Genomic DNA, 25,609 nt, shown 5'->3' with positions numbered 1-25,609 from the left:
TCAGTTTGATCATAAATGTCACTAATGGGGTACCAGTAAAAACTACCTTAAATAACAATCTTGCACCAGGACGGCACTCAATAATTTTGGCTGGCCATGCATAGATGTCTTCACACTATAGTGTGCATCTAAATAAACTTCTGTGGTCACTAGATGCTATGTTGTGTATCCTCAACTTTACTAGTACACGTTTTGGGGGCTAATTTACACTAAATAAGAATCATTTGAACTTCTGTTATTTTTTGATGAATAAACCTCCAAAAAAAATTACTTGTTCTAGTTGCAGCTGATTAACTATTTATACCTATTTTCAATTAAAATAATGAAATATAGATATTCCTATCAATTAGACTCAATTACAATTTATTGTTTCCACTGTGTTCATGTAAATACATATGGCCAAAATTCATGGTGTAATGACCAAGATGGGTACATACACACTATTCTGAAATGTGTCCATGTGTGTCCTACTGATGATACTAATGCAGTCCATTAATGTTTTAATGTCAGTTAATAAAAAACATGCCTGTGGGGCTACAACACTACAACTACTCAGCTGTGTCAAGGGAGCATCTCAAAAGCCATCAACAACTGTCACTCAGTGAACATCAAAGTTCGTATTTTCTAGGCAACTTAGTCATTCATTTCACTGGTAACATCACCCTTAGTCCTGGCATGTGCAACCTACAGTCCACTGGCTGGATCCATCCTGCAACCTGGTTTTATCTGCTTATTTACCTCATAGGGTGTGAATTTAAAAATTGCATATACGATCATGCCCTAAAGGAAGTTTGCACATGCCTGCCTTAGTACAAAAGACTAATTTTCAAAAACACAGTACCTGACTGCACTGGTTCTCTATGTGACTCTTCTCCCACAGGGCAATCAGCTATACTAAAATTACTGAACACTAATATGATGAGCATAAAGCCACTACACTGTGCATGCAAAGATCAAGTACCTTCTGTAGAATCCTTGTTTTCTTCTGATCCGTTGCCTTGCCTTCTGTCAAACACACCTCTTGGTACTGAATTACTCTCGGAACTCTCTCCCATCCCAGCAATCTCTCGCATTTCTGGTTCTGTAATGTCCATATCCATATGAGCTTCCCCCTCCAGGTCTTCATAGTCGTCCCCACGACGAAACTTCACAAAGCGACTGAACATGGTGGGTTATATTGAGATTGTCTATAGCATAATACTTTTTCTTCACAACTTCATACTGTAGACAAACAAGTGTATGTATATTTTAAAACTAAATCTCCCATACATGTATGATCCGTTAGAATTTAAGTGGAATCACTGCAAAAGAAAAGGAGATGTAAACTGTCATTACCTATAATATGATTTTAGAAATTAATCAAATATCCATCTTAAATTCAAAACATGTAAGAATGTGTGGTGAGATCCTAATTTTTGTGAACTTGCTAGGAATAAAATTATTGATTTGGTTCTAATTTCTTGGAATAATTTAGAAGTCTCATTAGTTTAGATAGCATGCATTTGAAACTGATAAACAAATACAGTGAATTTATTATATGCTCATTTTTTTCTCTGTTAACTTTACACTTTCAGAGCTGTGCAATATTTTATGATATTGAATCCGCATGCAATTCATATTGCATTCACTTGCATAATGGAACTATCTTCTATTGTAAACAAACAATGGTCACAGACGCCAGCACTTTTGATTTGTAGACAAATCATGTACACTCATGTAGTATGCACTTTACGTTGTGGTTGATTAAATTTGTTTCTGAATGAACTAAAGCAGATGTATCATGGACTGCCATAAACATGTACCAGCTGCTTTGGCACATTCAACGTTAACTTTTTGATAAAATGTTTCGGATTTAGGCTAGCTATACAGTAGATGCCAGACAGAGTCCTTACAAATAACACACAAGTGACAAGGCATAAACTGTCTTCTTTAGCTGGTAATAAGAATGTCAAAAAATATACTTAGTTTTACATCCTGAATTTCCTCAAAATGTACTTTCTTAGTTCTGGAATATCCGAATTACATGAGCCATGTCAGAGGTTCTCAATCTTGATTACACCTTTCAAAATTGTACTGTAATTTTGAATATATTCCAAGTGCAATTACATCCTCCTTACTGCACTCAAAATGAAATAAGAATTAAATTCCATAGCATCTTTTTGATAATTGCAAATGAAAGACTTCATATTTTTCCCACAATATGATTTCAAATATTTAATGACAGAAACAGAAACACATTTGCAGATGTCAACACACTTCTCCCTCGCTGCTTCAATCTGATGTATTTCACGTGGAATTGTCACAGATAAATTCAGTCCATAATCAAGAAATTTCACAGAAAGGACAAAAATACCAATATCTATTCATTCCAGATCATATGGAAAAGTTATTGCAATGCACATTCATTCACAATATAACTCCAAATTTCAATTTTAACTAGACACGCCATTTTCTTTTGAAAGTTAAGTCAAGAGCGCGACTAAATTCAAACTTATCTAGGCTGAGTTATGTGTGCATTATTAATGTTGCTTTTATGTAATGACGAATCTGTGATTGTGTATTTAGTTTGGAATACGGCAGACATTCAGTTACATTGCTTCTTGTAGTGTATTTTTGTTCATATAATTAAGCCTTATGTAGAATAAGAAAATGAGCATATAATAAAAAGGATATTGCATTTATTTGGGAAAATATGAACTCCTTTTGTCGGATGGATATACTGCACTCGTGCAGCATTTCCATCCAAAAAACTCATTCATATTTTCCCATACAAATACAGTAGCCTGTAAATATGTCTTACAGATCCTAACCCTTAGATTCTACCAGTCAGTGAACTGAAAATGGAATGTAAGCAAAATGCAGAATGAACATGAACACATGTGGATTGAAAATCAATAATTTTCTACATGCAGATTAAAAAAAGCTTTTTTCTGCATGATGATCAGGATTCAGAGTCTTTACACTGTCGGACAATGTTTCACCTCTTGCAAGTTGAGACATTCTTCTCATCAAGGTAGACTTGAAAAATAACTTCATTAATGTGATGACATCATCACTGATCATATATGTACAATTTTTATTTGACTGAAATACTACCAATAAAATTTACTGACAACTGCTAATATATCAGTACTCAGTAATTTTTAAAAATATTTTTCACACTTATTGCAGTTACAGTTATATTTTTTCATAAATTTAATGCTGTTTTCTGAATGTATGTACTGGCTATTTCATTAACACATACTTTTAATTAATAAAAATATACGAAAGAAAACCATGACCTAAAGCGATAAACTCAAAATTTGAAAGCATTTATGAGACAGATAAAAAACGATGAGATGAAAGATGAAATGCTAATCTGAACGGAATACAAATGAAATGCAGACAGAAATGCAAACATAAATCAAATGAAATGAAAACAGAATTCAAAATGAAATGCAAATTTGGTACAATTAGCTGTCTCAAGGGTTGTAGCTGATAAAGGACATCAGCTTATGAAAGACACTGACTCTAAGAATGACCATATGTCATTATGGCAAGTAAATGTTTTCCGTCTTATCATCAACTGAGGGCTTATGAAAGACTTTCTTTTTCCACATTTAATAATATACAGATATTGCAACCTCAAGTATTATTATTATTATTATTATTATTATTATTATTATTATTATTATAAAACAAAGAAATATAAAAAGAAAGAATTTTGACTTCTAAGGTTCTAAAATAAAAACTGTGTTACATATGCAGTCCACCCAAAAAGCTGATGGAGCAAATCTTTAATATGATATTTCTCAGGATTAATTTAGTTCTTGTCTTCATCTTTCAAAAAATATACATCATGTGGCAGTAATGCTTTGAATGAAAATCCAATGTATGGTTTGGTACATTCAAAAAGTAATAATAATAATAATAATAATAATCATAATAATAAATTAATTAGTTACAGTGAATATCGGTGACATGTTTCCAGCTTTTCTTTTCTTCTTTCAGTAATGTCAAAATAAAAACACCTAATGGTTATGCTTTAGTCACAAGTTTGTAGAAAAGGTGGTCAGACATTGTGGGAATCTTGTAATTCCTCACTTAAGATACAACACTGGCTATAACCAGTCAGTGGCATTTGGTGTACACTTGAATTTTTGTCCATCTGAGAATGGAACAGTACTGCTAATTTATCCTATTTGATATTCAGATTTAATTTGAAACAATAAAGTATATGAGTGCCATCAAATTATTAACTGACAAATATTACAACCTATCAGAAAATATTTGCTTCAAAACGCAGTATTTTGGATAAGATTAGATGCAATGCATGGCTATCTCATGTTAAAGTTTCTTGGATGAATGGACAATGATCAGCCTATCATTTAGAATAAACAAATCTGACTATATTTATCTATCAGCTGTAACGATAATTCATATTGGTTAAGATAATTCCCTTAATCATATCTACTCAGCTACATGTCATTATGTTGCTATCTGAGTGTACAGGGTGCCGTGTACAGTTGGTTAAAAAAGAAAATGCTGGCACATTGCATCACCTTGATCACTGTTTATCTGCTACAGAATGAACAGCCTAAGATTTGGACACATATACAGTGCATGCATCATTTTCTTCAGCTAATTGACTTGGTCGGTTATAACATGGTTTGGTCTGTAACATGTTTGGGTTCTATGGACTCCAAACCACCATATTAAAGCAGGGTCACAATGTATATTGATGCTTGTTAAACTGATTAAATAAATGATTGTTTATATCCGTGAGAAATGAAACTAAGCATTTTAGAACAGATTAAAAGGGCAAGTCTTGTGTTAAAAAAAAATAAATTTGGCATGATGTAAGAAATGGCCTGCCCCCCAAAAAAGTAATTGAGAAGGGTTCACACCATTATAAAATGGCCAAGGGAAATGCTACATTTATGTTCAATCTATCCAAGAGTTCAGAGAGCTATGATACACTTACGCAGCAAGTAATCTCACACTGATGACTTCATAATGAGTGACTAATATGTCATTTTAAGTAGTCAAGTAAGCATTTTTTAAATGTTTTTTATATACAAAAGTGGAATCCTTAACACGTTGACCCCCTGGAAATCCTTTTGATTTTCATCTGAAATGGGTGTAGGAAACAGGTTGTTGGGGTTGCTTCTGAACGGATCTAAACATTTTCATTTAACCAGCTGCTTAATTGCATAACAGACATCATTTTCAATTGGCTACCTTGGCTGCACGTATTTAGTAGGGTGAAAATAGGACTTCATCATTTATTTGTGCCTACTGGACCTCCATTTTTCGTGTCCTTGCTCCATTTTATTCCAAATCTGAAACTTATCCTACCTTTTACAAAGGTTCATATGTCCATGTGCAGTTCAGACCAGTCAAATTTAGGTCTAAGGCCAAAAAATAATCTAAGATCTAGACACAATCTCTGGTTCAAAAATCAGTAATTTTCTCACAATTTTTTTCCACTGCATTTTTCTATGTGAGTAAAAATTTTATATTTAATTTATTTGATATCATTACACAACTAGTAATAGCACCCGCTTTGGTGTATAATAAATTACACTGACATTACACAGCTCGGAAATAAGGTACTGCTTTATGATATGTGTGTGTGTGTGTGTGATTTTTAACGTAGCTTTAACAATTTTTTAGTCATATCGCTACAATGTCTGCAGTGTGATAGTTTATATTGATGTCTAGCACTGGGGCATCATGTTGCAGACACGTAGCATGATGTCCCACCCAGTTACATTATCCTGACACCAGGCTGACCAGTCCCAACACTAACATCATATGGCTGAGCGCCAAGCGAGGAAGCTACCATTTTTGTGAGATATGCAAATATGGAATGTGGGCTTACTGAGTTAAACCTATATTGACTTCTGTCCAGGTGTTGTCAATATTTACCAGATTCACCAAAGGGTGGTAATACTTGTCTAAATTTACATCAGAGCATCCTCTACTTTTTCCACTACTCTGGTGGGCTAATGGTTAGAACATCCATCTTGGATGTGGGAGGTTGTGGGTTCAAACCCGGGAAGAGTTATACCAATTAGTTATTAGAAGTGGTACTAGCAGCTGCCTCACTTGGCACTCAGCACTAAAAGAGGTTAGTGCTAGGACTGGTTGGCCTTGTGTGAGGATAATATGACTGGGTGGGACATGATGTTTCATGTCTGCAGCGTGATGCACTATAAACTGTCACACTGCAGACATCATAGTGACATGCCTAAAATTGTTAAAGCTATCTTAACAATCCCAAAACACACACTTAAAAAAGACAGAAATACTTTACAGAATAATAACTGTTTATGAAAAAATGAACATAAATGAGTCTTGAGGCTGCTGTTGTATATTCATTTGTCTTCTATCAGATTTTCATACCTGCTGGACCATGGCCAATGTTTCATGATACAGGTCACAACACCAAATAACTTTAAATAGTTTGAATAACTGACCTGATTCAGCATGCATGGCCATTTCAACCTGCAATCGACAGTGATAACAGATCCAGAAGTTACCAGCCGAAAGTTCTTCCACCTGAGCATTCTTTGAACAAATGATTTTATACAGAATGATTGAAAACAATTACATTTAAAGGAATAAACATTGACTAGTGTTTTTAGGAAATCTTTATCAAGGGTGCTTTTTTCCAATGGCATAAACAAATACCTAAATGACTAATTTTTTATTTTGGATATTATAATGTCAATATTTACTGAGGGACTCATAACACTGCTGCTAATTAATACATGTACTATATTTAATAACATGATGTTATCATATACTCAGAGATGCTGCCAATATATTATCTAAAAGACGGATCAAACATTGTTGACAAAAACAGGGGTATGAAATGGCCATTCTTCAGTATTTACCTCTAATTGTGGCACAACTGTTGTCATGACCACTACTTTAAGGGTTAATAAATAAAACCTGTAAAGTGCAGAAAACACTTATGTATGTGTGACTCTGAACTAATTTGATGAAGTTCTCACACATTAGGAAGATATACTTCTTTTGTAAATAAATCTTTCACCGAATTTCAAACACAAATATATTTATATAAATAGACAATCTGTTTAAATGACATAATTGGTTCATCATAGAATCGAGTGAACAACTTCATAACCTGTGCATTCCCGTTCACTACAACATCACAGTTGGTCCTTCTGCTCTTTTGTTTTTCTCCTCCAACCCCTCTACTGTCTTGCCTCTTTCTGGCTCTCAAACTTTGTGTGGGTAGGTGGATATTTAAGCATGTTGATACATAGACACTTGTATCAGTCGGAACGTGGATATCTCACTGTATACGTCAGTGGAGCTATTTCTCCTCGTGATTCAAGCTTTGTTCGCTTATACTGCCAGAATTGTGTCCGTTGACTTTCCAGACATCTGGTCCCTTTTATAAATGTTTTTACGAGATAATTTCTTCCAAATTTACTCTCAGAGTCTCTAATAGTTTCCCTCTTACAGGAAAAATGCAGACTGACTAGATATTTCAATGACGGGACTATTTACAGCTAGGAAATTTAGTTCTGGAAACACGTCCCTTATTTAGTATAACCATTTAGGATGAAATATCTTTACTGCCTTTTATAATTAGGTGCCAAAAACGTGGTCAACTTGACTTTTACTTTTCCGAATAAATGTTCTGGAGAATTTCAATTCCTGACAGTTCCAATATAAAATCTAAGTTACCTGCCATCCTTTAGTCTGTCTCATGGTTAAAATAAATGAAGGTTTAATTAAGAATCACTTCCCCTCTTGACACAGACATTAGAAATCATTGCAGTATAGCGATTTAACAAGCACCTGTCCCCATACACAGTGTTTCCCTTTACGTACATTTGTGCGTCAGGGATGCACGCCAGAGAAAAGTGACACACACATTTTGTTGCTGTGCATCTTTTTGAAGCAAGGGATTCGCATAATGCAATCAGGATTTATTTAATATCCAATGCATTGGACAAAGGGTGACATCGTGTATACTTCGAGCACAGGCATTGACTGGTTCCCCGCTTTGTTTACTCCCTGTGTTGGGCTCCTTTATTCGTATAACAGAGTGGAACGCATGGAACATATGAAATAAGGAACCAGACTAGCACAGGCAATGTCATGACAGAGTAGCTTCCATTAATCTCGCAAGCTCTCACATGATTTCCACTGAGCTCAGCAAGATATCATCTTGATGTTTAACCTCAATGCTTGTTGCACTAGAAAGTGATCTCCAGATTAAAACATCGTGCACTAAAAATTATTAGCGAAGAAAGTGAAAGAAGCAGAACACAAAAGAGTAACTGTGGATCTAACTTTAATGAAAAATGGAGAAAATAATTCCCTTGACTGGAATATGGTACATCCATTAGGATTACCGGTGTGACTTCTGATAGTGTGATTATGAAGACTGCAAAAGTGAATAATCCTTTCATGACACGGTTTAAGAATTTTAACAAATCTGCCCTCGTTCGCCAAAAGATATCTGGAGAACACATTACAACCCAAGACATTCTTTCACAACATAGAAATCAGTAAACTTGCAGAGACAAATGCGTTTATTTGGATTACACAGTCAGAGGTTCATTGCTGATTTTGTTGGTTTTTAACTTTGCTGCAATAAAAGACCTTAAAGTTCAAGTGCAACTTATCAGAAACAAGATGAATCATTAGCCTCCTTGATTTTTGGATGAATTTGTTCAAGGACAAAGTACAATGAAACCAATGATAGTACACATTTTATGACAGGCAGTAAATTGACTCCATTCGGTTAGAAAGATTTATTAGGCTTTCTGTATTGGTTTGTATGTAATATGTTGGTCTGTAATATTGCTTCAAAAAGATTATAAGGAGACTATTAAAAGTACAATTTTAATAGAAAAATGAACTAGTAAAATTATTTTTTGAATGGACAATGCATTTGTTTGTTAATTGTGCATGCTGGTTTATTTGTATGTTTAGAGAGAGAGAGTATGTTTTGCAAGTTGCAATATCCTATTTCAAACAGAAAAAGTACGAGTCAGATGAACATTTGTCAGTATATTTTTGACCCCCACATTTTTTTCTTGATCCCCAGTTCTGACACCAAGGTTTGTTTTTTTACCCTCAGTTTTACACCCCTGGGGGATACACTGCCCATACATCTAATTAATTGTTCTCTGGCCCAAATTAATGTGTTCTTCACCGATCAACAGAAATTTGCAACATCACAAGGTTGAGTCTCAGGAATGCATCTTATGTCCAAGTCAGGATCTTCTTTTTTAATTCCAGTAAATAATAATTTGAATAAATAATTCCAACCAAATTAAAAACTCAACATACCAGTAAGTCTGATTCTGCTTCGGATGTCATGCAAGAATGAATAATTCTTAGGTAACAATATTATAGACCCATCTCACAATAACTGTTTTCTGAAAATACTCTGTCAACTTAATGGGATATTTCCGTTCTGGAAGATTCAAAGGTAAGAATCAAAGCTGTATCTTCAACTCAAATTCAAGTAAACATATTTATCACTATTAATGATCTTAATATGTAATCCACAATGATAGAGAAATATTTATCTATGTATTATATTGTTTACAGAATAAATGTATCTTGTCAGGATCATGATTAACTTGAGCTTGGATGAAGATCAAGTACAAAATACAGATACTGTATACATAACATATAATCATCACAAAAAGCCAATAAACAATACAAATTAAATATACATAACACAGCACCAGAAAAAGTGAAGTTAGAACTTATTTGCAGGCTGAACATGGTTGTCCTATCATTGCCACATTCTAATGGCAATACAGGAAAGACAAAGTACACAAAAGTAAAAAGTGATTCAAAAGGAAGTCTGGACCACTATTGATAGACAGCCTGATAAGTGTGAAGTTTACTAATCTCAATGAATGTCATTAGACTCTGATATTGTGAAGGAAACTAAACACACTTTTGGAGTGAAGTGAAGAGAAACAAATCTTCCATTTAAATTTGCAATGTACAGACACATATTATTAATTATTATTTTAACACTTTCTTAATCAGACTCAAATTCATGTTCAAAACTTGTTCTTTTATTGTAGTATGAAGAGAATATATATGACAAAAAAAAATCCCATTAAAAAACAAGTAATATAATTGCTGATACAAATAACCAGTCTCTTGATCAAAATTTGTAAATCTATTGGTTTGAAATCCTGGTTCTGTCACATCCATGCTTGTTTATTATCTTAAAAGCTGATGTTTTGTTTGTTTATGTTCCTTATTATTTTATCATTTGTTAATTTGCATTTGCCAATGCTGCATTTTCTTTACAACTTCTGGTTTGTAATTTTTTTATCAGTAAAATCAGCATGAGATTTTTTCATTCAAAGAACTATGAATGTATTGCAATGGTTCAAAGAATGTTATCAATTAACTTAATGACTTTGCATAACCTTTTTTCTGTACGACTTTTTAATACGATGGAGTGCATACAATTACCAGGAACCCCAACCCATGCGATTTATCCATTCTAAAATACAGAAAAAGACGTATATTTTAAACAGTTCACATTTTCCCACCAAGGAAAGACAGTCTGTGTATATCAACACCATTTCGGGTGGCACTGACGAAACTCAAGAACAATGGGCACTCCTTTGCACACATGCAAAAAGATGACAGTAAGAAAGGAGCAGACCAGCTGAAAACCGGACGATCGACTATCCTAACATATTTGGGTGTAGGGGAGGTAGCCCTACAATCTAAGACCTTGACTCTGATATCGACGCCAAAAACATAAATATCACGGTCAAGGTCTTACGTTGAAGGATGGGTGGGAGGACGAAAACTCTCACCAAAGGCATTACACAAGAAAGAGGTTCTGCTCCCATCTCCTGTAGTCCTACGTGTAAGACCTGAAGCTGATATTTATGTTTTAGGCGTCAGGGTCTTACTGCCTAACTAACAGCGCTGTGTAGTGTATTTTGATGTGGACTAACATCGTAACGAAAGTCAAATTTTCAGGAATATATCACACAACTGGTAACTAAAATAACAGCGCTTTTCTACAAAGTAAGGTAATATTGTTTTAGTCGGACTTTACTTACTCTGATGTCTTTTCTCTAATAAATTCAAATTCTCACAAAAGAAATGGACCTGTTTTCAAGTTTGGTTGGCCTACATTTCAGTTGACTGGAAAGCGATGACAGCCGGGAATGCCGAAATCGGGTTAAGTGGAAATATTATTCTTTAATGAAATGAATAAAAATATAATATGCCTATTGGAACTGTAATGCAATGTTTCATTTTGTTCAAGAAACATATCCGCCACATGAACCTACTTAAACATACTTCGGCATACCTCGACTACCGTCACATTGCAACAAATCCAAATGTATGTCAACGGAACATGAAAAGGCATCCATCTGATAGTGTCATATTTTCATTCCGCCAGGAAAAAGTCAGCACAGTAAGTATATTAATTACACATAAATTAGTGGAAAAGTGTCGATATAAGCTGCCAGATGTGTGAGATATTCCTGAAAGCTTGACTACTCATTCCGATGTCAACGACATCGGAACACACTATACAAGGCCGTTATTTGGATAGTAAGACATAAGCACCTAAACAAAATCAACATGTGCTATGTCTTACATGTAGGACTACCATCTCCTGCTGCTTTATTTCTTATCGAAACCGCTGTATATTTTTTATATGCTATACTGCACATACGTATATTGCAAGCAACAACAACCATATGAGTAGTCCTACAATATAAGAGATAGCACATATTAAATTTGTTTTAATGACGCCCAAAACATAAATATCAGCATCGAGGTCTTACGTGTAAGACTGCCATACGAGGCGCAATGATAACGCAATCTTGCATGTAATCAACAACTCGGTGTTTTCATATGTGCGCTGTATTCTACCTATCTCATTTAAAACATTAAATTCTATTTAAACTTAACGTATTGTAATATAAATTTATGAAATAAAACCAGCCAAAACCACTTACCTACTGATTCGTACCCGCTGGCTGTCAAAACACAAATTACAATACTTACCAGAGGCATTAAGGGGAGGCAACTCTTATTCCAAATTTCAATCGATGTGTCCTCGGTGTTTTTCGTCTTTCCATCTGGCTTGACAGTGAAAAGAAGAAAGAAAAAAAAAAACGAGATCACTCCGATTGAGGAAAATGTAATAAATACTTGGTCAAACGTACAAATTAAGTCATAGCTACGTAATAGTAGGTTGATGACAAATAATGACCTTAGGCTTGTTCAAATAAATAAAGAAAGAAAGAGACGAAGAAGGAAAATAAAGAGAAACAAACACACAAAAGCTAAGAAGGAAAGAACGTAGAGAGTGGAATAGAAGGAAATGGTGATAAAAGAAAACCATGCAAAGATTTTGTTTTAGTTCGAGAACGACTTGACAATGTTTCTTGATATCTTTTATGAATCATGCATGATTTCACAAACTTCCAGGTTTATACATATTTATGTATAGTTTATAAACATAACCTACTTCAACTGTAACACTGGAAAACTATGGATGTGAATCAACGATTTATATCACGTTTTTTTTTTGAGGGTGTGTGTACGTGCACTAATTATATAATCTTCGAATATTTAAAACGAAAATAACATAGATTATTTCAAAGAGTGGTTCAAAAGTACAAAGTAGTATGATAATAGAGATTTTGCACTGTAATTAGTAGTGTAGGTCATATCCTTCTATTTTGTCCTCATACCAAGAGCAAGTATGCTAACGCACGAGTGATCCCCGATAGTAACCATGAAAATCCATCGAGTATATCTTGATAATTGTATTGAGACTGCTTTGTGCCGTCGCGAGAAGTTCCGAATAGATAGGTATTCGAGAATGCAGCTGGAACGAAATTATTTTACCAGCGCATCTAGTCAGAATATTTACTATTGACATCGTTCCAAGAGAAATTCCAATTGGTGTAACTACAATAGTTAACGTAGTCGTGATTTCTGCCGCACCAAGATCAACTGTGGTTGCAGCGAAGATTCCGCAAATAACATCTACAACCTGTATTTCACCAGTAGCGCGGTTCTTCTGGTTATTTTATCTCACAGCCGTTGTTCCGCTTGAAATACTTTCTCGTATCGGTAACATCGAGGGTTGATAGTGGTTGTTATATTGATAATGTGATAGCGAAGTATAATTTCTCGACAGACTGGACTTTTTCAGGTGCAACTAGCGCACTCACTTATAACCAATTATTTGTTTTACCGCTACATCTGTCATACAATCATAGAAAATACCTTTCGGGGGATTAATTAAATTTCCGACGATTGTGCGTTCCTAGGGCCTGGGATTACTTTCATGTAAAACCGCCCTGATTACGCCGCTTTATAGTTTATGAACAATAATTTTCGTATTCACCCAGAAACCGTTACACGGGCATATGCTTAGTTGGAGAAAAGCAGTTGATATTTCCTCTTCTTGGTCGAGTCAATGTTGGAGTAAGATAGTGGTCGGGAATGCAACAGAGGTGAAATTGTTGGTCAATTCATTTATTACTGGTATTTCTTGAGTGAAAAATTCTTGAAAATGTGTTTTAATGGCATGTGTTTGTGATGTAACAATACGTAGCTGATCATTTACCAGCATTGTCCCTTTGCAAAACTCACCTCTTCATCCGCATAACATAAATAAATATGATCCAGATTTGTACACATTTAATATGTGAAGTTCAGGTCTACCAAAGTAATTCCCGTCCATAACTCTGAACTTCATAAACTTTGAACCTTCAAGTGTCTCTCCTTTTATTCTATTTCTATAAACCTAAAAATAGTCCATCGGTCATCTGTCGTCATTTTCAGGATTTATATCAACATGGGGAAATGATATGATATCACGTCTACAGGTTTAACAATATGGATCTTTATGGTTACAAGAGAATATGTAATATTAGAAATATCCATATGTTTAGCATAGTGGCTACCTATTATTCAAAACTCAGCCCTATAACTTTCTTATTATACCCTTTTAAATAAAAGAAAGCTCTTAGTCCCTCTATAACGTCATTGCCATTTCCGCTTGAAACAAAACGACCGTTCCCTTTCAACCCTATCAATACATCAATTGAAAGAAGAGAAAACATACGAGAGAGAGAAGAATAAATAAAGACATTAAAGGGCAAGGGTATCTGGTTTACATCTTACAATCCAAAATACAAATATATATATGTATAGGGACAGAGGAAGTATGGCACTAATCTGTCATTGTGTGGGTTTATTGCGACATGGGGAAGTCCTATTGCTAAAGACGCATACAGGTTTAACATAATGGGGCAGTCTGGGAACAGAACGGGAAATGTAATGTAAGGTCTCTAACGGGAATTTTAAATCGAAACTAAATATAAATTAAATTTGTGTGTGGTTGGGGGTTAGGACCTATATTCTCTCAGGGAGATTTAACATGGTGGAACTTTCTGACCTCAAAACTTCCGTAAGTTAACATTATGTGTATATAGGGCGAGAAATGAAAACGTAATGTTAAAAAAATATTCATAGGTTTAACATTATATGCCGTTATGACATAAGAGGAATTTAACGTGGCCAGTGTCTCTGACCTTAACGGCCATCCTAACTGAAAACATCGACAGCTTCAACTTACACGTAGACAGGCCACTGCTTACTGAAAACATCGACAGCTTCAACTTACACGTAGACAGGCCACTGCTTACTGAAAACATCGACAGCTTCAACTTACACGTAGACAGGCCACTGCTTATTATCTACTGTTCAGTACCAAAATTTTTTTTTTACTATCAGCATCTAACATGTAATATTCAGCTCACCTTTTGGAATTCTATTTTTCTATTTGTCAATTCATTGGCCACACATGCTGTTTAATGTCTAAAGAAAGCTATGCTATTTAATTTTGACGTTTTCAATAATGGACATAAAATGTTACTTTCTCTTTGTGTTTATCTCTGTCTTGGCGTAAAAAAAACTAGAAAGCAGCATTTGAAACGAAGTCAGTCAACACTATGGTTATTCGGTATACTAAATCAAGGGTAGGTAAAATGAGATGTAAATTTGTAACTTAGATATCCAAATCTGCCTTGTGTGTATCAAATGCAAATATTTAGTCGTTTAGATAAATAATTAAATATACGTGTTAATTTTCACTCCAACAGCATATTAATGCTAAAGTATCGTTGTTGGATAGTACAAAACTGAGTGCTGGTCACACCATCAGCGTGTTAATGGTATAGTGTGGGTATTGGATAACATATCAATTGGTACTGGTCATTCATAGTGGGTTTTGGATAGTAAATACTGGCCACATCAGTGTGCTGATGATATAATGTAGACGATGGTTAGTAGATAACTGGGAATTGATCTCTACAAATTGCGTTGGACATCAGATGACTGGGTTTTGGTTGGCAGGTGTAGTTTTAGCATCAGATTACCCATTAGATAACCCACCTTATTAAATCTATAGATGTTTTAACATTACATATCACATTGGGTCCATAAGTAAGTTTGTCATTTCCTCCATTATGTTCAATATGGAACTGCCATGTGGTGAATTTGGCTGATGTATTGCGTTCGTAACTGAACCATTAGAACACATACTTTGCATTGTTATTCGCTTTAAACACGTTTAGTGATTTTATCATCTCGTTTTTAGTTAGAATTAAGGTAGCATGACTGTCGGATATGCATGAACTTGGGCTTGTGGGCAGGAAATTCGTATCAATAACAAGAAATATTCTGTTTTGTGTAGGAAAGAAGCGATGTAATTTTTGTTACCAAGTCATCCGGATGGATCACAAGGTCGTGAGATGTTTCGTAACTCTCGTACTCTAAATTTTCTAAGTTGAATTTTAGACACCAACAATGAAGCAACATCAGGGATGCAGTTGATTTCATACAACGGTCGCCATCTTATTATGCAAATTTGACGATCATTTTTACCAATCATAAACATTGTGGCTATGCAATAAAAAGAAGATATTTAAGCAACATGTATTCCTTTGATGGAATGGTAGGTATATAATTGGATTGAGGAAACCTCTTGTTCTGGCACACAAAAACCCGCATATTATTGAAGGGCGTTTATGAACACAAGGTGTGGGGAATCACCCCCCCCCCCCCCCCGTTCCAGATATAGAGAAGAAACAAAATACTCAGATTCTTTAGTTTTCTTTTCTTATTTCGCATTTAGTCGATGCATTTCTCGCTTGAATAACGTTAAATTGTTTCTGGTGCGCATTACAAAGATTAGAAGTGCAGTTTAAATTAATCATCCTGTGGGCTTCTTTCGTGCTATGACAGGTACGAGTGTATTAGTTTAAATAAACTATTTTTGCAAGTATCAGTTCATCGCGTTGGTCCTTAAACTGAATTATCGAAATGTTATTTCTTTGTTAAATAAATTGTTACCTTGATTTTGAACTTAAAGTTAAACCCATTTGGCGAGAAAGCTACACATTGGAACCACAAGGAAGTCAGCCATTTTAGTACTGACAAGTGTAATATTTTTCAAATATAAGACCATAGTCTGGAAAATGATCAAAAGAGGATAAGATTTCATTACAGTTTATACCGTACCAAGGATATAAAGTTGCTTCACTCATTAATTGTAGACGAGCCGATTAAGTCTCATTTTGGACACATTTACTGCATGATATAGGTAATAACCGCATTTCCTTACATTCATTTTAAAATTTGTTTCCTTACGTTTAACCATCGGGAGGATTAGGATCCTTGCTTGTCTATTTATGCCTCTATCACTTATGCAACTTGACGAGTATGCGTTCTGATGAAAATTATATGAAATAAAATTATTAGATTACCCTTTCGGATTCCGAACTAAATCTGGAGGATTTGGAAAAACTGTAACAAGCTCAGCGTTCATAAAAGCACGCAAACTCCTCAGTTTATTTTATAAAGCAATATTTTGAAACTAGTCGTAACGTGTATTTAATTTCTTCGCTGACAACAGTGACACTTCCGGTTTTCATGAGACCGTAGATGACTATCATCGTCCATGTGTAGGAAGGTGGTTACTTTTTCCCATGATGCAACGTGAAGCTACCAACCAATCACTGTAACTCAGGCCAGTTTTCGAAAACTTTCTATTATCTGAATAAAGTCACTGTTGTGGGAATACTATTATTTGTGTTCGGGCGACACAGATTTACGAGTCACTGGCCTAAAATATAGAGACAAAGCCACATATGCTTTGTTCCGAGTGCTCGGAAGGAACCAGTTTGATACAGTGTAGGAATATGTCGAGCCCGTAATGCATCCCCTTTGTGTTCACATATTCCTTTAATTTATTCAATGTATACATTTAAGAAATCATTATGGAATTTGGTGTTTTATAAGAGATAGTGTATGCCCATCTGTAAATCCCCATTTACTTAACTTGAGTTAGGACTAGATACGTAATGTTGAGTTGCGTCAAAGGTCTGTCTGTTTGGAAACAATCAATTCAAAACAATATGGTTCTGTTTACTTCTTTTAATATTTTAGAACTGTTGCAAGTATTTAACATGCAAACAAATTTACGATTCCCAACATTCAGCAATTCAGCACAGTGTGGCAAATAGCAAACTTATTTGAAGTTCATTTGCACCAGTTTTAAGTGCCTAAGTAAACATGGGGAGAAGTTTTCTCGGAATGTGTTGGCATATTTGACCATGCCTTTAATCTTTACACTACTCCCTTAGTCTTTCTTACTTTGTCTGAAGTTGTTAAATTTTAATACAAGATTTCATCCGGGGGTCCCCGGGTGGTCAAGTGGTGTAAAGACCTCTCCTTTACCGATCATTACCATCTTACCTCTGTCCGCGTGGGTTCGAGTCTCGGCCAATGTTGGTTCGTGAGAAAGCTTGCCAGTAATGTTATATAGATATAATTTGTATTTGTTAGTTTTTTTTTTCTCCATGATTATATGTTATGCATAATTGTATTTGTTACGTTTGTACTTGACATTGTCCAAAATTATGTTCACTTTGTAAACAGTATGGATTATGTATTCAGATCTTCATCAATAGAAGTAAGCATGATTATTTGGATCTGGGTCTAGAACATTGGTATTCCCGATGGAAATACCTGGTCAACCGGATGTTTACCATGTTTTTGATTATAATTTTAGTAACAGATTTTATCTTGTTGACAGCTTAGAATGTTCTAGATAATTCCATTAAGTAATAGAGTATACTTATACTTATCGATATTTTTAGGTACCTATATTAGAACAAAGCATAAGAATAGTATTCACTTGACCAGAGAAGTCAGTGGCAGTTCATAGCAGAAAAAGTTTATGGACCCAAACCCATATTTTATACATGTATTTTTCACATCCAAAGGCCATTTTTTTACAGCATGTGGTGCTCACAGTGCAAACGCAAGCTCTTTCCCTGGATGAAAATTTTGAAAAGCATTGTCTACTAAATAGTTTGATGCAGTTCAGAATAGTTGTCATCCAAGCCGTTTTCGAGATACTCTACTTGCCTTAAACCCACGTGTCTACTGCTATGGGAGGCTAGCTCTTCTTCCTAGCCGACTATTGGTATTTCACTATCAACATACTGCAGAGCAACTATGGAAGGTGTACATGCCTGACATCAATTTCAGGAACAACACGAGCCCGAAACACCAATTTACGAAACTGGACCCTGCCACCTAAGCCGGGGACGCAGGCAGGGATCATTTCAAACTCTTTTCCAATACTCTGTATTGATGTCCATGGTGGAATACTTCAGATACATAACGCTTGGAGCTCTGTCATACAAACAAAAGAAGTGGTTTGGATTCCCAAAGCTGCTGGCTATTTAAGTTTTACCTGTTAGTATCCTACTGACAAGGTTTCGATCCTGACTTCTAACGAGTTGTGGTGGGTTTGTACGTCTTGCAATCTTATTTAGTATGGAGTATAGCTTGCGCCCCTTTTTGCTGCTATCCCATTGTTGTTGCTACTTATTGTCGATTTTAATTCTGATGATGATATACAATTCTTGGACGCTGTAGTATAATGCTATGGAGTCGGTTAATGGAGATATTGTTTAGATACTTGGTCTGCTTTATCGTTACCTGCTTGTCCGATATGGGAGGGCACCCACTTGAACTCTATTATATGTTTGCTATTTAGCAGCTTTTTAATTAAGTGTTTGGTTTCCTTCAGGAAGTTGCTTCTTGTGATAGAGTGGTTTGATTTAATAGAGTTAATGACACTAAGGGAGTTGCTAATGATAACTGCTTGTTTAGTGTTTGTTAGATGGATCCATTTTAGAGCTTCAATAATGGCCCATAATTTAGCTGTGTTAATGTAGCAGGTGTCGGGTAATCTAGCTCCGAATTCTGTTTTGTAATTTTTGAGCCATCGGTGTATATCTTGGTGTACCCAATGTATTTTTCTTCGCTAATATTTGTTGTCCTTATATCATGTACGTGGTCTTGTTTGTTGCTATAAGTAAGGGCTATTGTGTTACAATTAGGGTTACCTCCCGTCGATGGTGTTGGGGCGGGATAACTGCATTGTTCATCTTGTAGAGTGGGTAGGATAAGATCCTTAGTTCATGAATTTCTTTTGCACCAGGTGGTTGTGGTTTCAGTTTTTTAATTAAACGGGTATTACTTTATTGGATAATATTGTTGGTGGGGTGGCTTGTTTTGTGGATCAAAACTCCTAAACTCCTGCGGCATATCTTAATATGATTTCGTTTCTTCTTAGTTGCAGTGGTAGTTCTCTTGTCAGTATTTGGAGCTCTTCCAGGGAGGTTAAGTTTAGTGCTCCATTGCAAATAATTAGTACCTTATGTTGTATGGAATCTTGTTTACTAAGTGATGTTTGGTTAGCTGATGCATAGACTTGGCATCCGTAATCTATTTTTGCTCTTATAAGTGCCTTATATGTTGTTAAAATCGTTTCTTGGTTGGCTCCCAATGTAGTTCCCTTGAGGTTTCTTAATAGACTTAGATCAGCTTTACATTTTTGGATGAGCTCTTAATGTGGTGTTTCCATGTTAGGTTTTTGTTAAGAAATATTCCTAGGAATTTGGCGATTTTGAAAATTTTTATTTTTTTCCCTTGTATGTGCAGTATAGGGTATTCTATGGTATTTCTATTGTGTGGCGAGAACATAATGGCTTCTGTTATGGTGTTGAATATTTCTAAACCCCATTTATCTGCCCACTGACCTGTTTGGTTAAGACTATCTTGTATTTGCCCTATGACTGTTTTGCTATTTGGATTGCCTGCTTTCCAAATCCCATTATCGTCAACAAATTGGGATAGATCTATCTTTATTTTGTTAATTATAGTGTCAAGGTCGTTTACCATGTTGTTGAATAAAGTGGGGCTAAGCACTCTACCTTGTGGCGTTCCGTTTTCTAGGTTATATATATCTGTATATTGATCTCCTACTTTTGTCAGTAACTTCCGATCTGTTAGGAAGTCTGATATCCAGTTATGTATGCGGGCTGTTATTTTGTATAGATTACGTTTCGCAATAAGACCTTTTGTCCAGACCAAATCAAATGGTTTTTCTAGATCGAGAAATACTGCGATTAGATGTCTATTGCATTTGCTTTTTGCGTTAAATGCGAGCTCGATGATTGCTTTTAGTCTGAACAATTGGTCCAGGGTGGATCTTTTGTTGACAAAGCCGCCTTGTGTTTCTGCACTGTAGTTGTTGCTTTCTAGATGGTATTTGAGTCTGTCAATAATCATTGTTTCCATTATTTTGCATATGCTGTCAGTTAGAGATATGGATCTGTATGGATTGATATCATTTGGGTTTTTTCTAGGTTTGGGTATTGGAATGACGATAGCTTTTTACCATCTTTTGGTTAGTTGGCCCTTCCGCCAGCTATTATTAAGTAGATCTAGTATGATTTCGGTTATGTTTTCAGGGATGTATTTGTATCTTTCATAGTCAAGTTGATCTTCTCCGGGTGAGGTTGCCTTTTTCTTAGCAAATGCAGCTATCCATTCTGATATTGTGAGGTCCTCATTTAATTTACATTGTTTGGATCCTAGGTCGGAGAAGAGGTTTGGATATTTTTGTTCTACATTTTGGCGCTGCTCTTGGAAATGTTGGGTATGGTTGGAGTTGCTGCTCATGTTGCAAAGTATGATGCCAAGCAGTTTGCCTTTTCCTAGTGGGTTAGATTTCCAGTCAATTTGGGAGTTGGTTGCTTGCTTTTCCCCTTTATTGCTTTTATCTTGTCCCATACATGTTTTACGTTGGTTTTGAAGTTTATGTTAGAGCAGAAGGCTTGCCAGGATGTTTCTTTTGCAATTTTGGATTATTGTTTTCATTTCTTTTTCCCATTTTTGTAAACCCTAAAGTCTTTGGAGTTCCATGTGTGTTTAAATCGATTAAGGGCCTTTTTAAGTTTTGTTTGAGCTACTTTACATTCTTCGTTCCACCATGGGGCAGTGGATTTAAGTTGTTGTCCTTCTGTTCTGGGTATACTTATTTTAGCTGCCTCAGTTAGTGTGTTCATTACATTTAGATTGTATTGATCAATGTTATCATTATAAAGATCTGCTAGAGTTATTGTAGAGAGGGCGATTTAAAATTTATCCCAATCGGCTTTGTCAACACCTCCACCTTGGTATGTTGTTAGTTGGGTGTGTTTGTATCATTATATTGAGGGTGAGTTGGATAAGGAAGTGATCGCTTCCAAGGGTGCTGCTTTGATCAACTTTCCAATCTGAGATTTGGGCCATTTAGGAGTGACTGGTGAGGTCGATTTCAAATAGTGCACCTTTGATGGGGCCTAATCTTGTTCCTGCTCCATTGTTAAGAATAACTATACTAGATTCGGTTATCCATTTTTCAAGTAGTTTTCCCCTTTAGGTTTTGCGTTATTCATCCCCATCTTTCGTTATGGGCTTTAAAATCCCCACATCTGTTAAGATTTTCCGCTTTGTCAGTGGTCATTTTTGTATAGTGATTGATTGCTGTTGGATTATCTCCCCTGGGTCATATAAGTTTAGCAGTTTTATAGTATGATGGAAAGTGATAATCATGATGGTTTGAATCTCTATTTTTTCAGGTGCGTCTTGGTTTTGATCTGGGGTAACTTCTGATGTGTTTGGAAGTGAGTCAGTAATATAAGTTGCTAGCCTCCCTTTTAGTCTACCGTTTGTTCTATTTTTAGTATATACAGTTGAGTATCCTGGAATTTTGTTGATGGTCTTAGAGGCCTGATTCAGATAGGTTTCTTGTAAGCAGATAATGTCAGGTTTAGGTATGTTTATGTTTATTTTTTGGATTAGTTCGGGGTTATTCCTAATGATCCAGCGGCAGCTCCACTGCCACAGTATCAAGAATTTACGTTGAGTTGGATACATATTGATTATTGATATTTACTATTGTTATGATTTGGGAATGCTTCAGTATGATCTCGAGTTTTGATTGGGAAAGATTTTGTTTATTGATTTTAATTTTGTTAGCACTTGATGAGTCATGTCGATTGGGACATGATCAATTTTTGTATTTTGTACAATGCTGTTAGTAAATTCACTAATGAACACGAGGGCAACACTGGTAGAGTTCCTATTTGATTTGGTGGCTTGATTATTCCTTTCCTCTGGTGTGCTAATGAATTTGGGTACTTGGTTTGTTTGATATCTGGGTGCCTGGTTATTATTATAAAGCCCAGTATAAGTTTTTGTAGGAGTGTGTGTTTGGTTTGGGTGGTGCTGTTTTGCTTACGTTAGTTTTCCTGCTTTCTGTATTCTCATTTCGGCTATTATTAATTTTTTTTTGGGGGGGTGGTGGTGGGGGTGGTGGTCTGTTTTGTTTGATTGGTGGTAACGTTCAGTTCTAATTTTTTTTTTGTTTTTTTTGAGGGGTGGAGTTTTCAGATTTTGAATGATATTTAGTCTTGCTTCTTTATATGATGTGTGGTTCGAATCCATATGTTGTACTATAGGTAATTCACGAGCAGTTACATGATTTAGGGTGGTGTGGTCCTGCACAATTAGCGCATTTAATTAATTTCTTTCCTCCTGCACCGCCCCTTATGCGTGCCACCACAGTCGTCGCATTTTGAATTGTTTTTGCAAGAGCTAGTGAAGTGTGCCCACCATTTGCAGTTTCCGCAAAAGCGTGTTTTTTAAAAAAAAATATTTTTCCAGTTTGTATAGCTTTTCGTAGGGACCTAATCTTACCATTGTTTTTAAAAAAAAATATTGGGGGGGGGGGGGCTATATTGGATTCGATATAGCAATTGGTGTTTCCTGTTTTCGGGAATTCTTGACCTTGTATACCCTGTTTATATTAAACCCGTAATATGCAATGAATCGTTTGATTGTTTTGAGTTGTTTTTCTCTGGGCAGCCTAAGGACTTTTTGTATAGGCCTACTGTTGCTATACTGTCTTGGGTTGTGTTTTTGTTGATCTCAGTACTAGTGTTTGCAGTTAGTGTGGTTGTCCTGCTTCGAATGTTTCCTTTTAGTGCTGCATGTCCAGTTATAATAATAATAATAATAAGGAGGACTTTGTATAGCGCCTAATCTTTAGAAGCTCTAAGCGCTTTACAACATTAGATGACACCTATAAGATAAGAAACATAATAATATTATTACAAAAACAAACAACACGAAATTAGAAAAACATTAAAAAATAAAAAACATGCTTAGAATATTTCAGGTAGGAAACATTATTAGGTCTTTAAGTTTGTTCTTGCAGTCCAAATAAGTGAGTTTTGAGAGCCCTCTTGAATGTGCTCACTGTGTCTTTGTGTCTAAGTTCAGTGGGCAATTCATTCCATGTTGCTGGGCCCTGGTATGCAAAAGAACGCTGTCCATATGACTTTGTTTTCATAGTGGGAATAACGAGTATACGATTATCAGAAGAGGAGCGTAAGTATCTTGCTGGTGTGTACACACGGGTGAGGTCGGATAGGTATATTGGACTAGAGTCTGACAGTGAAACGTAGCACAGAGAACAAATTTTGTGTTTGATTCTGGATCGAATGGATAGCCAGTGTAGGGTACAGAGCATCAGGGAGGTGTGTTCTGATCGTAGTACTCTAAGTATGATCCGAGCAGCTGTGTTTTGAACTTTTTGAAGTTTCAGGAGTAGATATTGAGATGAACCAGACAGAATTGAGTTACAATAGTCCAGTCTTGAAAGTACTAATGAACACACAAGTGTTTTAGTGGCATCAACTGAAAGATATCTGCGAATGGAGCAGATGCGTCTCAGCTCAAGATATGCAGCCTTGCATATGTTCATGACATGTTGGTGCAATGTGAGAGTACCGTCCAGAGTAACATCTAGGTTTTGTATTGATTGTGTGAATTTAATGTTGGCGTTGCTGATATTTATTGTCTGAGGTAACGGATGTGAATAAGAAAGTCTTTTTGTTGTGATCAGAATGGCCTCAGTTTTATCATCATTCATCTGCAGCTTGTTACAAGTCATCCATGATTTCACATCAGAAACCACAAAAACCAAACCATAAATAACCAAACCAATTACGAAAACACCAAACAGATAAACAGGGGAAAAAAATCAAACACCAAACCAGATCCAAAACCTACCCCAAAAACAGCAAAACCCAAGACATGGGCAAACATTTCACCCCATCAATCTCAGTCTTTGTCTCTGTCAAAATTCATCAAAACATCCTTGCCGAGTCATTAATTAGAATCGAGAGTGTGTCGTTAAGGTCAATATTTTCTGGTCCTGTACCCGGGTGTAATTTGGAAAAAGTGACGGGTGAGATAAATGGAGGAATTGAGATTGGAGTACTACTTGCGGGTTGAAATTCAGTTTGCTTGGGTAAGTTTGTCTGTAGGGGGTGGGTGGCTTTGTCACTGTAAAATTAAAAAAGTTTCAGTGGTGGTGATTGGGCTAGTGTCTATACTCCCACTATATTGCTTTGGGTTGAATGAGGTGTGACATATACTCCACATACTCTTTTATTTTCTTAATTTTTTTTTGGAGGGTGATTTCTCCAGTTGATCTTTACAGATATGTTGGACAGGCCCCCCCCCCCCCCCCGTCCTACTTGTAAGTGTTTGCTAAATTGTATTGTTTATACAATGGTAGTGGTTTGCTGTATTTATTGGTTTATAGAATAAGATAGTTTTTTAAACTTGTAAGTGTTTGTTCCCGTTGTGTTTTCCTTTTTTTGTTAATTTTTTTTAATTGTCAATTTTTCTTAATTTTTGTATTTTTAAAAAAAATTCTAATTATGAAATTCATCTAATGCTAAGAAGTATTCTTCTGCCTCTTCTTAATCCCTTTTTTGTCTTCTCAGTTCTTTTCTTCTTTTTCTATCTCTTTCATTTCTTTGTTCTGGAGTTTCTGCAGCTGGTATTGACATTGGAGGCTTGGGTAACTGATTTCCTTGTGGTGTCGAGATTACTGGTGTTTTAGCTTGTAAAGTTTTTCCTTGGTGTTGCTGTTGGTACTGATGACATTGTTGCTTGGTTTCCTGTTGTTGTTGTACTATTTGTCTTAGATTTGTATCTAATTTCCTTTGTTGCTCATCTTGTTGTTGGTTTACTTGCTGTTGTTGTAGTTGTTTCTGTTTTGTATTAATTGGTATGTATTTATCCTCTTTCTCTTGCCCTGCTGGGATTGGTTTTGTTGATCCATTTGTCATTG

The 25,609-nt window shown here is 35.6% G+C and overlaps 1 protein-coding gene across 1 annotated transcript in view; it reads right to left on the bottom strand.

Moving 5' to 3' along the window:
- The window catches only part of LOC149775026 (synaptic vesicle 2-related protein-like), an 88,022-nt gene extending 75,953 nt beyond the window's left edge, over positions 1-12,069 (bottom strand). Inside the window, exons 1-2 of the mRNA XM_089944431.1 lie at positions 11,994-12,069; positions 962-1,301 (exon numbers count right to left, since the gene is read on the bottom strand). Coding sequence (XP_089800557.1) covers positions 962-1,166 — 205 coding nt within the window. The 5' untranslated portion in view covers positions 1,167-1,301; positions 11,994-12,069. The remainder of the gene's footprint in view (positions 1-961; positions 1,302-11,993) is intronic.
- Positions 12,070-25,609: the final 13,540 nt, after the last annotated feature.

The sequence above is a fragment of the Sinohyriopsis cumingii genome, chromosome 19, assembly GCF_028554795.1.
Source record: "Sinohyriopsis cumingii isolate HCF-2022 chromosome 19, ASM2855479v2, whole genome shotgun sequence".
Taxonomy (NCBI): Eukaryota; Metazoa; Mollusca; class Bivalvia; order Unionida; family Unionidae; genus Sinohyriopsis; species Sinohyriopsis cumingii.
The sequence above is the reverse complement of the archived record's forward strand: the minus strand, read 5'-3'. Positions and strand labels throughout refer to the sequence as shown.